This window comes from Echinops telfairi, unplaced genomic scaffold (assembly GCF_000313985.2).
Source record: "Echinops telfairi isolate 266 unplaced genomic scaffold, ASM31398v2 ScPeMD7_3509;HRSCAF=4178, whole genome shotgun sequence".
Lineage (NCBI taxonomy): Eukaryota > Metazoa > Chordata > Mammalia > Afrosoricida > Tenrecidae > Echinops > Echinops telfairi.
In genome coordinates, this window is record NW_022107407.1 from 1,258,119 (window position 1) to 1,275,558 (window position 17,440).

Consider the following 17,440-nt stretch of genomic DNA (forward strand, 5'->3'; position numbering starts at 1 on the left):
GGGGAAAAATGAGGACCTAATGTCGGGGGTTTAAATGGAGAGAAAATGTTTTGAGAAATGATGTACAAATACGCTTTACACAATTGATGTGTGTATGGATTGGGATAACAGTTGTATGAGCCCCTAATAAAATGTTAAAAAAAAAAAATGAACTGCTTGTAATGTGACAGATAATATTGTGTCATTTTCATGTTGATAATATATCTGTGTGTTTGGTACTGTCATTATCCCCATTTTCCAGAAGAGGAAACTGAGGTGCAGAGAGTTTAATGAGTCTTTCCAGGGTTGTTTAGCTAGTACATTGTGAAGTCTGCATTGTAACCCACCCATGTGGCTTCAGAATCCAGATTCTGACCTACTGTGTTTGCTGATTTACAAAGAGATTGTACATATCTTACCTCAACATTCTTTCTTCTGATGTCTTTAAATTACACAACACATTCTGGTCAAAAAAATAAAAGCATGATTCCATGATTCTATGATTTTGCATACACGTAGTTTTTTTAAGCTTATCAGTAATCTGACATTTTCTAAATGACAGTCTGCACAATGAAGACATGGAGGAAGATACTTTTCGTTGTAAATATAAAAGAGCCTGCCATTTACTATCTGTTGGAAGATCTGGCGTAAAGTACTGGCACTGACCCTGCATAACCTTGCCACAAGAGGCCAATTGATTTAGCTTCCTAAGCTCCTGTTTCCTCATTTGTGAAATCAGAAATTATACAGAGTAGTTTCCTTACGGACATAGAAGCATTAAATGGTGATTATAAATAGTGATCTTTTCAACCATAAATATGTGTACCAATGTTTGTTTTTATTAAGACATTAGAGTAAATTCATTTTGCTGGCTCTGCTCTGTTTTCATCACCCTAAAACACATTGTTTCATGAATGGATTTGAGGGAAATATTAGCTTTTGTTCAAGTATCCTTGTATGTGTTGATTTAATCACCATGTTTAGATTTTTCAGATGTTATTATAATCACCTTTTTAAAATGATTCATTGTGTTTGGGGGGTAGTTTTACATAGCAGTTTAAATTTCCAATCAACAATGTATTCATAAATTGTTCAGTTGACATTAATTACATTTTCACAATAATCCAGTCTGCTTGTTCTGTTTCCACTGGTCTCCTTGCCTCCTTAGAGGCTCATCCTTGTTTCTTATTAGTGGTTGACTGTTTGATCTCATATAAGTGATTTAAAAAAAATAGTAGACCATTACTTTGGCCATATTTTCAGGAGAGAATAGTCCTTGGAGAAAGACATCATGCTTGGTAAATTAGAGGGGCATCAAAAAAGAGGAAGGGATTTGAGATTCTGTTCCACATATTTCCTCTAATTTTATCATTTTATCTATTATAGCCTTGATCAGTATAGTTGTCAGTGGTAGCCAGGAACTTTCTATTTTTTCTCCTGTACTTTAGGATAGTTACAGTGGTAGTTAATGTAAAAGTTTCTATAATCACTTTCAAAACTAGTTACTAATAGTTATCCCTCCTTTTCCCAAAACTTCATACACTGAAAGATAAACAAGGATTTATTCTTGATATTATAACTATATTGCATTTTTTCTCTGTAAACGTTGGTTGTATTAAGAATGTTCATTTTAAACAAATGCAATTGCTTTACCACTAGGTAATGTTGTCAATGGAACAATTGGCAAACAGATGGTGGATATGCTTGTGGAATCGTCCAACAATGTAGAGATGATTCTTAAATTTTTTGACATGTTCTTAAAACTGAAGGATTTGACATCATCGGATACATTTAAAGAATATGACCCAGATGGCAAAGGAGTAATTTCCAAGAGGGACTTCCATAAAGCAATGGAGAGCCACAAACACTACACACAATCAGAAACGGAGTTTCTTTTGTCCTGTGCAGAGACAGATGAAAATGAAACGCTGGACTATGAAGAATTTGTCAAACGGTTCCATGAGCCTGCAAAGGACATCAGCTTCAATGTGGCTGTCCTCCTGACAAATCTCTCAGAGCACATGCCCAATGACACGCGCTTGCAGACCTTCCTTGAATTAGCAGAGAGTGTGTTAAATTACTTTCAGCCCTTCCTGGGGCGCATTGAGATCATGGGGAGTGCAAAACGTATTGAGAGGGTTTATTTTGAAATCAGTGAATCTAGTCGGACTCAGTGGGAGAAGCCTCAGGTCAAAGAATCCAAAAGGCAGTTCATATTTGATGTGGTCAATGAAGGGGGAGAAAAAGAGAAAATGGAACTTTTTGTGAACTTCTGTGAGGACACCATCTTTGAAATGCAACTGGCAGCTCAGATCTCAGAATCAGACTTGAATGAGAGGTCCACAAATAAAGAAGAAAGCGCGAAAGAGAAGCCTGAAGAACAGGAGCCAAGAATGGGCTTCTTTTCTGTTCTAACCATCAAGTCGGCCCTGCTTGCCCTCAGATATAACATCTTAGCACTGATGAGAATGCTGAGCCTGAAAAGTCTGAGAAAGCAGATGAAGAGAGTGAAGAAGATGACCATGAAGGACATGGCCATGGCCTTCTTTTCGTCATATTGGAGTATTCTTTTGAGCCTCCTGCACTTTGTCGCCAGTGTTTTCAGAGGCTTTTTCCGAATCATGTGTAGCCTGCTGCTGGGAGGAAGCCTGGTCGAAGGCGCCAAAAAGATCAGAGTTTCAGAACTGTTAGCTAATATGCCAGACCCCACACAGGATGAGGTGAGAGGAGACGGAGAGGAGGGAGAGAGGAAACCCATGGAAGTTGTCCTGCCTGCCGAAGACCTGGCCGACTTAAAGGAACTCACAGAGGAAAGTGACCTGCTTTCAGACATATTTGGCTTGGATCTGAAGAGAGAAGGAGGACAGTACAAACTTATTCCACATAATCCAAATGCTGGCCTTAGTGAACTAATGAGCAACACAGTCCCCATCTCGGAGGTGCAAGAGAAAAATCAGGTAATTTCCGCCCCATTCATAGCAGCTCGCTGGGTACAGTAAGTGAACTTCTGCAAGAGTAGTATTAAATATATGCCTCAAATTTCCAAAAGGAAATTGTTTTTTGTTGGGGTTTTTTTTGCAGACAAAGTTAGACTTTTGAAGAATTTTAAAACAATTGTTGTTTTGCCTTAACTCATTAGAGGGATTAGAAAACTAACTTAAAAATAGGAAATCATTCTGCCTTAAATCGGATAGACAGCGATAGTAGAGGTTGTGTATGTGGAGAAAGTGTAAATGCCATACGGTTTAGAGTAGTGGAGTAAGACTTTAGAAGTGAGATTTAAGTTGACCTTGAAGGTGAATGGGGTCTTAGTAGGTGGATCAGATTGAGGAGGGTATTTCTGAAGTGAATGAAGACGGGAAAAAGGGTCCAGAGAGTTGTGCTGCTGGTGCTGGTAAATGTGTAGAAGGGAAAGATGTGTAGAAGGGAAAGATGCTTGCAACAGTAGAATGAAAGGCATACATGGAAATTGTATCTCCATATTGGCAGGTCGCTATCATTGGCTAGTTTGGCTTTAGAACTTAGTTACTTGTTGCTCACTCAGAGGTGTGAAGTTATCCTGTTTTTCCTTTTCCACTGATTCATTCAAGGAAGAGAAGATAAAAGAAGAAAGGGAAGTAAAAGAAGAAATCAAACCTGAACCTGAGAAAGCTGAGTATGTATTGTTTCGTATGCTTTGCTTTGTGCCAGTAAGTCTCTCCTTTTATTTTGTACTCTTTCTGGAAACAACAGTGGAAAATCTCATATTTTTTTTAACACTGTTTTTACACTGCTGAAAGCCTCCCCTGAATCCTGGAGCCTCCTAACAAAGTCTCGTGCCCCTGTGGAGCGCTTCTGATTGCAAGCACTACAGTGATAAAGCTCAAACCCAGCTGGCCCTCTAGCCTTTTTCTTCTGAGTTCATGGAGATCGCATTTGTGTTTCTCTCTCAGCAGAAAAGCTCCAGAGATTATATGCAATATGCTCCACAAATTCACAGATTGCCACTGTTCTATCTTGAAACTATATTTATATTGTTTTTGCATGAAGACTTGGGGAGGAAATATTCCCTATGAATAGAATCCTTGTAGTTCAACACGCATAACAATGGCTTGGAGACTTTATTAAAACCACAGACCCAGGGGTCCCATCCAAGGGATACTGATTCAGCAGGTCCAGTATGGAGCCCAGGATTGTTCCATTGTTCAGTTTTACAAACAACTCTGATATTGCGGATAACAATTATAAATAACAACAGCAATGATAAGTAAAGATCTGGATCTAAGGCAGGTAAAATACGTACCTATAATTCTGTCATGAAAAGATGGTATCTTCCATATTTTTCAAGAGTATATCGTTTTATAGGAATACTTTTTTAAACTGGGGAGAATTTAGGGGCCAATAGTTCCACTACTCTCATAAACATTTTATATTTTTCTCCTCTATTCTGCTGCTTTCATTGATCTGTTTTTATTTCCTGTTCTCTGAAGTCAGCAATATTTATTATTGCCAAGATCTATTGGATCAGTTGTAAGAACAGCTCCAAAAATGACTCAAAAAAACAAAAGCAAAAAAAAAAAAACAAACCGTTGCTGCCATCGAGTCAATGGTGACTCATAGTGACCCTCAGTGTGTATCTGAAACTGTAATTGGTTACCGGATTAGAGAGCCTTGTCTTTCTCACACGGAACTAATGGTGGTTTTGAACTGCCGACTATATGAATTGCAGCCCAACGAGTTACCACTACACCACCAAGGCTCCATATAATACAGAGGTTTTTTTTTTTTTCTTTTTTTACAATGTATTTTTCTTATGTGTACTTAAAAAGAAAAGGATGGGTGGATTGATGAGAAACAATTAGAAGTACTGAAACATGGAGGTCCAGATTTATTAATTTGGGTTTCCTCAAACACCTATATATATATCCAAAAAACTAACTCATTGCCATCAAGCCACTTCTGACTCACAGGGACCCCCTGTGAGTTTCTGAGACTGTAACTATTGACAAGAGTAGAAAGCCCAGTCTTTCTTCTATCAACCGAAGGTGATTTTGAACTGCCAACCATGCGGATCACAGAGCAATGCAAAACCACCACACCACCAGGGTTCCTCCGCAAAAATTAATGAGCGTTAAATCTATTACATATGGATTAAAGTCATGGTAGGGTTTGAAAATAGGAATAAATGGCCACCAAAACAAACCCAACCCATTACCACAGAGTCTATTCCAGCTCATTGTGAAAGTAGATGGTTTCTGAGAATGCATTTTATAGGCACAGACAGCCTCGTCTTTCCCCCACAGAGAGGGTGGTAGGTGTGAACCACTGACTGCTGGTAGCAGCCTGACGTACTGTGCCACCAGGCTCCTTAGACATGCCTATACATATCCACAAATAAACTACCATGAATGTTTTGTATTTGTGCCTACAGGATTTTTAAATATTAAGCATCAGTGTTTCTAATTCTGTAAGTACATCCAAAAATACCACATTGACATCCTTTATACATGTGCCTCTATTATTAATTTTATAAATCTATGTTAAATATTGAACATTAAATTTGTAACATATGAATAAAGCATATTGGAAAGTCATAGCAAAATAAATTCCTCACTAAGTTATTCTCTTTTCAGTTAAATATTTTTTATTATAAAGTTGTAACAGAACAAGTTTCTTACAGAAATAAAGATTCTTGAAGTTAACAAAATGCTCTTCAGATTTGAATTTCTCTGAATAATCCATCTACCAGGTGCTATGATCCCCAGGAAACCTCACCACTATTTCTAAAATTCTGAATATTGTCATTCATTGAATTCACGTGAACTTAGTTTTCCAAACAACACTATGATCTAAATTATTGGGTCATTTCTTTATATTTGCATACAACCTGTTGTCTCTTTAGTTTCTTGATGTCTTATATTCTTCTCATTTGTTTTCATAGGGGAGAAGGTGGAGAAAAAGAAGAAAAATCCAAAGAAGACAAGGGTAGACAGAAGTTAAGGCAGCTTCACACACACAGATATGGAGAGCCAGAACTTCCAGAATCAGCATTCTGGAAGAAAATCATAGCATATCAACAGAAGCTTCTAGTAAGATGCCTTAAAATGAATATTTTTTATTGATATAAAGTGAGATCATAATAAACAGTGAGTCCAAGAATGAAGATAGAAATACACCATGCATTTCACAGAAGTGCTCCTCAGATTACTGAAATGCATGTAAATTAGTGAGTTCATAAATGGGAAATATGGATGTGAGTTCTTTATTTTATTTCTAACTCACAGTCACCAAATCTTGAAATTCCTATTTGAAAGTCATGTAAATGTGTGTTTGTATTTACATATACATATACATAAATATAAATAAAAAGATCTTCAAAAACCTATTATCCTTTAATTCCATTTCCCATGAACTCTTTGAAGTTCCCTTATACAATCTAACATTTGTGTTCATAAAAACCAAACCTTCTGAAAGGGGGAACTGATTACAAGGATCTATATATAACCTCCTCCCTGGGGGACGGACAACAGAAAAGTGGGTGAAGAGAGACGTGGGATAGTGTAAGACATGACAAAATAATAATAATTTATAAATTATCAAGGGTTCACGAGGGAGGGTGGGAGAGGGAGGGAAAAAATGGGGAGCTGATGCCAAGGATTCAAGTAGAAAGGACATGTCTTGAGAATGATGATGGCAATAAATGTACAAATGTGCTTGACACAATGAATGGATGGATTGTGATAAGAGCTGTATGAGTCCCCAGTAAAATGATTAAAAAAAAACCTTTTCCCACTGAATGACTCTTGACCCATAGTAACCTTATAGAAAAGAGTCTAGTTTCCCCATAGGCTTTCTAGAAAATAATCGTTAAATAGGAAGAGTGTTATATCTTCCTTCCTTAGACTTCAAACCACCTCCATTCAGTTACCAGCTAAGCACTTAATCACTGTACCACTAGGACTCCTCTCTCTAAATATATGGCGATAGCGAGAGATTTTATATATATATATATATATACACACACATACATATACATATATACATATATATATATATAGAGAGAGAGAGAGAGCGCTACCTGTGTAAGTCAAAAGGTGTTGCTACCAAGTCATAGAACCCCTTATTATACAAAATATTAAAAAGTAAAGCTATTGCTTCTTGACATAGCTTCCTTCTAAGTCTATACATTTCTGAAGGCACTTGCTTACATCTCTTTACCTTTCCCTAAATAACTCTGTGCTTTTGTATTTATATCATATCAATACAACACTTCTGGCAACCTCGAGGGCTCAAATTTTATTCCTTTGAGACTTTCTTTGACGTGGGGAAAGAGAAAGAAATCTAAAGACAGGATCAGGCTGTACAATGGGTGAGGTGAGGTTTTCTCATGAAGTTCTCTGAAGACAGCCCTTGCAACTATAAAAGAATGAGCAGGTGCGTTTTCCTGATGGAAACATTCCTCAGAGCAACATTCCTGGCCCTTTTTTCACCAATGCAATTTTCATAAAACTTCCTCAGGATAAATCCTAGCAATCACTTGGTGTACTTCAAGAAAATGTATGAAGATTGTCCCTTGGAAAGCCGAGAGACAGTCTTTTACCAGGATTCTAGGCAGAGTTTAGTCATAAATCTGGGTTATTTTCTGGGCGAACTTTGCCTCAGGCTCACTCCCATACAGTGTTAAGGTCATGGCTTCACCTATCACCTCCACAGACAAACTTTTACTGACCACCTACCTCTATGCCGCTCACCTGCATCTTAAAACATCCCCACAACTCTCCATGCCCTTAGCCTGATATAGTTTTCTCCATAACATTAAGCATTCCCTGAAGTTATGTTTTCATATTTCTGTGTGTGCTTCTTTGTTATTTGTCTCCTTCCTCGTGGCAAATTTTATTCTTATTCTCTGTTCTATCTATAGCACTAAGAATAAATACCAGGTCCTCAATAAACATTATTCGGGTGAATGGATGAATGACTTTACTTGTTGTCAGATTCCAATTTCCTGGTTCAGTGACCTTTTGGTAATTTTTTTTCACCTTCAGAACTATTTTGCTCGCAACTTTTACAACATGAGAATGTTAGCCTTATTTGTCGCATTTGCAATCAATTTCATCTTGCTCTTTTATAAGGTATGTATATCTTAATATATAGTACTGTAAATAGACTGAATTGAATTTAGAGATCTCTCAGAGACACAATTGGGTATAATTAAACCTATTTTTTAATGCATTTTGGTGAAGAACATGGCTTCAAACACATCATCAGTTACTAGCTCAAATGTGATGGATTTGTTAATCTGAAGAAATAGTTGAAGTGTGAGCAATGGCTCAAATGAAAACTGTTTGCTGTGGCCAAGGGGTTGCTCATAACATTGCTGCCTAATGTGACTGAATAATGCATTTGTTTGTATACCTGCGGGTGGCATATCTCTGTTCCACTAGAGTGTTTGGCCAGCTCAGAATCTAGCTTGGTTATCTCATTTTCCCTGCCTGTGTTGGAATCCTCATAGCATGTGGTGACAGCACAATTTCAGAAGTGTTCCACTGTTTTCACTCTTTGCTCCTAGTTTTTGAAAATCCTCTTTAGTCTTTGCTTCCAGTCCTTTCATTATCCAGTGGTTTCATATCCAACTTGATATATTATTTGCTGAACAGCTTTATTCCACTATTTTTCATTTGCAGCATCTTAATGTTAACTGACTATAATTTAAACGGTTTGGATTAGGTCTCCACATCCTCTGTGGTTGAAGGAAAGGAGCTGCCCCCTCGAAGTTCAGGGGAAAATGACAAAGTGAGCAACCTGGAGAGTGACTCCCACCGAATCATTGCTGTTCACTATGTCCTGGAGGAGAGCAGTGGCTACATGGAGCCCACGCTGCGCATTTTAGCAATTCTCCACACTGTCATTTCTTTCTTCTGCATCATTGGATACTACTGTTTGAAAGTAAGAGAGTAAGACACAGGGGACCTGTACAGATGGGTTTATGGGTATGCATGTCTGTTGCACGTTGTAATCCCAGAGAGCAGATCTGAGATGGAAAATAGCATGCACAATGTCTATGAGAGCATATTCTCTGAATCAACGTATGAGGAGGAAAGGAAAGACCTAGCATTTGGCAAACAGAAAAGTTAGGTTATAAGCTCAACATGATGTAGGCATAGGCCTAGCCTTAAAAACTGTATGTTTCCTCAAAGTTTTCAGGTTGGGTCGAGGAAGTTTGGCATTTATATCCCCACATTGGCCAATCATTGGCTGCACACTGTCCTCAGAGCTATTGGACTATTTCTATTGTAGCTTTCTTTCTCATGTATATAATGATTCATATAATGGACAATTTCACCTATAACTTGACCCATCCATGTCTCATAGCAATGATCCAGTGGAGGAAGACTTAAAGAAATGTCAGACCATGTTGATTTTTGTTATAGACTACAGATCTACTACTGTCTTTGGCAGAAATGTTTCACAGTTTGTCACAGTTCACCCAGAAAAGCATACATCTTTACAAATAAACTCTACCTAGACTCCTGCTAAGGAAACAACATAATTTGATAAAAATCACAATTTTCGCCGGTTAGAGTGAAGTCGCCCTTTACTTTTTCAAGCCTCTTCATATTTTCCAGCATCATGCTTTTTCACTACTATACTTTTTTTTTTTTTTCACTACTATACTTTTATCTAACTAGCTCCTCTGCCTTTGTTTGTGAATCTTCCATAGTCTTTGGAAAAACCAGGCCTAGAGTCAACACTGGAATGAAAAACTCTCTCTGAAATCCCTCTTCCACCTTTTTCTTTCAAAGCCCTTGGTTTCAAGGGGAGCAGGAAGGGGTTTATCATGGAACTTCCAGAATAGATGAATCTTTATTGTTTCAGTTCTTTTATAAAATCTGCTCATGTAAAAAGAGAATCAATATGTTGTACAGGCATTTGGCAAAATGAAAAGTATTTTTGCAGATGTTGAAATTAAAATGGTTCGCAAAATAGCATGTGGGCATGCTGACAGTGGAATTATTAAAGAGTGTTTTTAAAGAAAACTATTCATTTTTATCAATATGAATCTTGACACAGTAAGATTGCTGTATTTTATTTCATTTATACATGTTGAATATACATATGTGTACATACACAAGGTAGCTTCAAAAATTATAGAAAAAATTCCATTATCTCTTACTTCTATTTTTCCAAGAACTTTTTAAAGCCCTTTTGTATTTATATATTCAAAAGAAAAAAATGTGACTTCGCACAATCACAATCATTTTTTTCTTTTTGGTATTTAAAAGTGATATTATTAGTGCAATTATCTATTAGTTTCTATTTTGGAAAACATAAGACTATGTATATGAAATTGATTCTATGTAATATGTTCTCTATCTTCTGCTGTTTTCCCATATCTTCTAGATGCCTATGGTTGCCTGAATAGAGTTGATTCATTTTCACTCAATTTTTACCTTTTTTGAAACACATAGGAAATATTTCTTTCTTAAAGCTCTTTTATAAAAATAGTAACCACAGGAGATTCCACTAATTTTAACATGTTTATTTTTCATATGTAGGTCCCATTGGTAATTTTTAAGCGAGAAAAGGAAGTAGCACGGAAATTGGAATTTGACGGACTTTATATTACAGAACAACCTTCAGAAGATGATATTAAAGGCCAGTGGGATAGGCTTGTAATCAACACACAGTGAGTAAAGAATTATATGAGATATTTTTGTGCTCCACAATTTCAACACATAAAATACTTTTCTGGAGTTCCTGCAGATTTGTCAGAAGTGGAGCAGAGGCAATTATAGTTTTATTCAGACAAGGAAAAAACAAAACAAAATTAAGCATCCCTGCATCTTAATGTGTGCTATCAATTGTTTCCCTCTGTCCTCTGGGTTTCTTATTCAAAAGTGACTTTGAGTCCATTTCCACAGCACTGACGGAACATAACATCATTACTCAGTCCTCAGGGAAGTGTGTTTCTAGAGATACATAGCCTACGGTGAGGGGTTATCTCATCCAAATGCACAGAGGAAGCAAAAAATAATTCATTACGGAAAGAGGTGTATCACTAAAGGCAAAGATATTGAACTTTACATTTTTAATGTATAAAGCAGAAACTTCAAATAGCCTAGCATAAATCTAGCTATGCCATATGACAGGCAATATAGCATCAAACAGACAACAATTACTATGTACACTGATTATTTGACCTTTTAAAATTAAGATCCATACTAGTAGTTACTACTCTAGGTATAAATCTGTCACAGATAGGTAAGTTTCCACCCTGTAAAAGTATTACTGATAGGCTATTTTTTGAGTAGTTTGACTAATCAAAAATGAATTTTATTTTCTTTCTGTTGATTAATTTTACTTAGTTACTGAAAAATTATCATGTCTAATGTTTCTGACTTTTCAAATGGAGTGATTTAATGTATGAGGGTCCCAAAGTGTTGTTACTGAAATTACAGTCCATACGTACACAAGTTTGTTCCAAATAAAACATGTTTCAACATAACTCTGTTATCAGTGGGTGGCTGCAGACAAGTTCTTTCAGTAGCATACTTGTCTTAATCTCATTGGTGTGCCATCCAAAAAATGACATCTATAAGGTCTAATGAAGCCACTGGCTTCTGCGAGGATCTGATAGGCTACTTAAATTCAAGAAGAGAGGTTCAGTCAGAAGGTTGTGGTGACTGTTTTTTTTTAACTTCCAAGGGGTAATCTTGACAGCTTTCCTTGAAGAATGCTGAATGATTGAAGGGGCTGATCATTGAGAAATTTTAAGAAAATTGAAAACTGTTGCAGTGAAAAAGAAGCTAGGAAAATTGCACTAAGGAATTTTTCCCCTACCACAGAAATACACTTGCTCATTTTCTAAGAATAATAAGGATATAAGGATTTAATTGGAAAGCCTTAACACATGTATCTTACAGCCCTGATTTCTCTCCTTCAGATTTCTTTTTGTGCTCAAACCTCAATGAACCTCAAACCTCAATTAAATAAAAAGAAAAGGATTTGAGTCCCTCCAGGGTCCCAGAGTACCATTATGTATGTCCTGGTACAAATAGAGGAACACAGAATTTTTCAGGAACTAGTGGAAACACCACCTTCAGAAGCGGATAAACCTAGATGGCATTAAGAATTCGGAACTTTAAATTTTGATCTGTTTGCTTAATAAAGGCTTCTGTCATTTTATTGCAATACTTTTTTATTTATCCTGTATATACTGCAAATAAATACTCTAGAAACTGTCAACAAGATGGATTAACAGAGTGTCTACAAGGCTATCCTTGTAGACATAACATAACATTTTAACATAACAAACATAACAATTGTGAGGATGGCACAGAGTGAGGCAGTGTTGTAATGAGGGTTGTTGTAATGAGGGTCACTGTGAGTCAGATCCGACTCAATGGCACCGAACAGCAACAGCAATCGCTACAAGAAGGCCTGGTGGGATAAGGGGTAAGTGCTCAGCTGTGAACCAAAAGTTTAGTGGTTCACCCTACTCAGTGGTGATCTACTTCCCTAAAGATTGATAGCCTAAAATTCTTCTGTGGCTAGTTCTACTCTAACTAATAGAATTGCTTTGAGTTCAAACTGACTACCTATCACCAACAACATCCATTATATCAAACTCGAATCAAGTCTACCTCTTTTATTTGTGTGGTTTGTTGCCATGCCAAAAGTTTATTTGATAATGACCAGAAAAGCAATGCCAGATATCTAATTTGTTAATTTAAAGACAGCTATCAATACAATGTATATATTGGCAATTTATAACAAATAACAACTATAAAGTACTGTTTATAAATAATAAATATGTTCATATTGCTCTTCATTGAAATATCAACTCACTTATGTGATTTACCAGTTTACATTCATATTTAAAATATTTTATATACTCATGATGCAGAAAAATTATAGATTCAGGTGGCAAAAATGACACAATATGGTGGTAAATTTGTGTATAATTTCTCTGTATTTTATAAATTCCCAGTAATGTATCATTATTTATCTTTTTTGTTTTAATAAGAATATTTGACATCTGTGCATTTATTTCTTTTAGGTCATTCCCCAACAACTACTGGGACAAATTTGTTAAAAGAAAGGTAATGCTTCCTAGAAGGAATTGGTTCTCTAATTTTTTCTCAAGTACAACCCATTTTGAACACAATGCGATATGTCTGTAGTTAGGGATATTGAAGTGCACTTTATGCCTGCTGAGGTCTTTATAAAATGGCAATCCAGTCAACTATGAATTCAATGGTAAATTAGACAGCTATACTCGGTAGCTTCTCAATAATTAGATGGTGTTTCAGCCACCCAACCCCTGATTCAGGTGTAAAAGCAGTACCCAGTCTATATCATTAATAAGAATTGGTGAGGATGCTCCATGAAATTGTTTAGAAAACCTAAGTGGGCTGAAGGCTATTTTGAGATAATTCACCTATGATAACTAAGCCTGGGATCCTCAAGAACACAAGCAGTAAACTTGTTGGATGACAACAAGAAACTTAGTTGTATTTTCATTTTACAAGTGTAAAGACTTTTCAAATGAAATTTTCTTTGAATGCTGACTGCATTAGTAGAGAGTAGTAGAATAAACACTGAAGTAGAGCTCAGCTCTTAGGTAGGTTCTAACGAAAGGTCTGGTCATGAGAGTTTGTGATCATCCATGTGGTCAGAATAGTCATGTCTTTATTTCCTACTAACAAGGATTTTTACTTTTCCTAAATAGATTTCTATTTTTCGTGAACAAAATAATGTACACAAAAATGATTGTGGCCCAAGTAGAAAGAAAATGCTTTGAAAATGATGATGGCAGCATGTGTACAAATGTGCTTGATACAATGGATGATTGTGTGGATTGTGATAAGAGATGTAAGAGCCCCTAATAAAATTATTTAATGAAATTAAAAAATAGGTGGGGATAAAACAGAATTGTACGAGTCCCAATAAAATAATTTTTTAAAAAAGAAAATGATGATGGCAACAAATGTACAAATGTACTTGACACAATGGATGGATGTATGGATTGTGATAAGAGCTATATGAGCCACCAATAAAATGATTTAAAGAAAAGAAAAAAAAACCCAGAATTTCATTTATACATAGTTTTGGACTTGGGTAAATTTAAGATAAACTAATAAACACCATTAAAGACTCTCCCCCTTCAAAAAAAGTGATTGTGTATAATAAAATGCAATAATCATTATCTGGGTGCTTGAATAGCTCTGATTGCCAACCTGCTCAGGGCACTTTGCCTTTCAGTATGAGTTCTAGTTCCAGTCAATATTTGGAGTGAATGACCAGAAGTGCCTGTAAAATAAATTGGTCTTTCTCCCTTTGATTCCCTGAGGTCAGTCAAAGGTTAGCTGGCAACTACTGACCTACAAACTTTTTGCTGAAAAAAGATGTGGAGCTTGCTGCAACAACATAAACTATGCCATTAAACACAATGATATATTTTCTCTATGGCAAACCTTTTGAGATAAAAGAACCATAATGTTTACTAGCATAGTGTTTATCATTTTATTTTATTTTGCTGCAAGTTTCTTGTCTCTGATATCATGTAGTTACTCCCTAGCATTTTGAGTAGCTTTGCATTAGACTATATGAGCTCATCCAAATTAGGCAGAAGCTTTTTTATTTTTTTATTTGTTGATTTTTATTTATTTTTGTTTTTAATCATTATATTAAGGGCTCATACAACTCTTATCACAATCTACATATACATCAATTGTGTAAAGCACATTTGTACATTCATTGCCCTCATCATTCTCAAAACATTTGCTCTCCATGTAAGCCCCTGGCATCAGATCCTCATTTTTCCCCTCCCTCATGAACCCTTGATAATTTATACATTATTATTTTGTCATATCTTACCCTGTCCGACGTCTCCCTTCACCCACTTTTTTGTTGTCCGTCCCCCAGGGAGGAGATCACATGTAGTTCCTTGTAATCGGTTCCCCCTTTCCAACCCACTCTCCCTCTACGTTCCCAGTGGCGACTCACACCACTGGTCCTAAAGGGATCATCCACCCTGGATTCCCTGTGTTTCCAGTTCCTATCTGTACCAGTATATATCCTTTGGTTTAGCCAGATTTGTAAGGTAAAATTGGGATCATGATAGTGGGGGAGGAGGAAGCATTTAGGAGCTAGAGGAAAGTTGTATGTTTCATCATTGCTACCCTGAACCCTGACTGGCTCATCTCCTCCCCGAGACCCTTCTGTAAGGGGATGTCCAGTGGCCTACAAATGGGCTTTGGGTCTCCACTCCGCACTATCCCCCTCATTCACTATGGTATGTTTGTTTTGTGCTGATGATGCCTGATACCTGATCCCTTCAACACATCATGATCACACAGACTTGTGTGCTTCTTCCATGTGGGCTTTGTTGCTTCTGAGCTAGATGGCCGCTTGTTTACCTTCAAGCCTTTAAGACCCCAGACACTATATCTTCTGATAGCTGGGCACCATCAGCTTTCTTCGCCACATTTGCTTATGTACCTATTGGTCTTCAGCGATCATATCAGGGAGGTGAGCACACAATGATATGATTTGTTGTTCTTTGATGCCTGATAACTGATCCCTTTGGCACCTCATGATCTCACAGGCTTGTGTGCTTCTTCCATGTGGGCTTTGTTGCTTCAGGCAGAAGCTTTAAAATAATAATTTTATATAGATAATTTCAACAATGTACTCTTCTTATATGTAAACTCACCCAAATTATGCAGAAGTTTTAAAATAATAGTTATAAAAGAAAATTTAAACACTTTACTCTCAATTATTTAAGATAATAAAAAGAAAGTTTCTAATTTTTAAAAGCAAGAGTTAAATTTGAAGAAAACTACACATTTATAATAATAAATTCACAAATCAGCTGTAATGATTCCTGTATTTGTGTCCTTTATTTCTTCCATAACAAGAAACCATAAATTAGATGGTTTAGAACAACAGACAATTATTCTTTCACAGTTCTCCAGGCTAACAGTCTAGATTCAGCAACACACTGACTAAGGAGTGCCAAGGAAAATCCTTCCTTGTCTCTTCCAGCTTGTGGTAGTTCCAGTTAGTTCCTGGTTTGTGCCAACATCACTCCAGTCTCTTCCTCTGTCTTTACATGCTGCTGTCTCTTGTCTTCACGTGATCTGCTCCATGTATGTTTCTGCTCTCTCCTTATGATAGGCATATAATCACACTGGATTGAGTCTACCCTACTCCAAGTAACCTCATGTTTACCTATCCAATTAATAATTGTACACCTTCAAAATTGTGTCACATTCACAGGTACTAGGGGTTGAAACTTCAACATATATCTCTGTAGGACACATTTCAACCCATAACAACCACTAAAAGTGTTCATGTCCTTCCTCTGCACAATCCACCACCACCCCTCCCCAGGAAATTAGGGTAAAAATACATGGAGAAATTCTGCTCAGATTAGCACAATCTGTTTAATGCTGTGAGAAAAATGCAAAACAAATAGTTTTAAATAACCTTTGTGTTCAAAGAAGCTCTAGTGGTGCCGTTGGATAAGTCTTGGATTGCCATCCACGTGATCCACAGTTAAGTCCACTAGGACTTCCACGGGAGAAAGATGAGTCTGTCTGATCCCAAAAACACTTGTAGTCTCAAAAGTCCTATGCATCTGAATTTATATAATGGCAGTCGGTTTGGCTTTTTTGGTATATATTTTTTCCAAAACATTTTAATGGAGCTAATACAGATATCATATTATTCCTTGGTTCAATCACATCAAGCAGTATTGTACAATTGCGACTATAATCAGTTTCAAAGCATTATTTTCCTTCATGAACTCCTTGACATCAGCTCCCTTTTATACCCTTCTATACCAACACCACCACTGTACCCCCTAGATACCTTTAGGCTCCTCAATCCTCATTTTCTTATATTGAAAAGCAGAAAACATATAACAAAAATTATAGAGGGTGACCCCAATGACATAACACATCTGGGATAAGCTCCAATATGAACAAACAAAAAGATACAAAAAATGCTGAAAACCAGATCAAGCCTAATGTGCTTCAGAGGAGAGACCAACTGACAAGGTTGTAACCATTCAAGTCAGATTTTTTTTTAAAACTTCTGACCGTGATCCTTTCCTATTTCCTTTTATCTCTTAAGCTTTTATTTTAGTCCATCCTATTCATCATATGTGTCTCCTTGTTATGAATTAATTTGTGTTGCCCCAAAAGATATATGTCAAACCTAATCCCTGTACCTATGATATGTAGGTATCCTGGTGATTATATTGGTTACACATTGGGCTGCTAACCTTAAGGTCAGCAGTCCAAAACCACCAGCCAAGCAGCCACTCCATGGGAGAAAGACAAGGCTTTCAATTCCCATAAAGAGATCTATGAGCCTACATTTACAGGTTTAGTATTAAGGTAGCAGAAGGACATTGGGCCTCCACTCAAGTACTCCCTCAACACAAGAATACTTTCTTCTAGTAAATTGGCAT

General features: G+C 36.7%; 1 protein-coding gene across 1 annotated transcript in view; it reads left to right on the forward strand.

Moving 5' to 3' along the window:
- RYR2 (ryanodine receptor 2) overlaps window positions 1–17,440 on the forward strand; it is an 805,653-nt gene that overhangs the window by 750,919 nt on the left and 37,294 nt on the right. Inside the window, exons 91-97 of the mRNA XM_045294222.1 lie at window positions 1,639–2,936; window positions 3,570–3,634; window positions 5,900–6,047; window positions 8,004–8,090; window positions 8,686–8,904; window positions 10,515–10,645; window positions 13,019–13,061. Coding sequence (XP_045150157.1) covers window positions 1,639–2,936; window positions 3,570–3,634; window positions 5,900–6,047; window positions 8,004–8,090; window positions 8,686–8,904; window positions 10,515–10,645; window positions 13,019–13,061 — 1,991 coding nt within the window. The remainder of the gene's footprint in view (window positions 1–1,638; window positions 2,937–3,569; window positions 3,635–5,899; window positions 6,048–8,003; window positions 8,091–8,685; window positions 8,905–10,514; window positions 10,646–13,018; window positions 13,062–17,440) is intronic.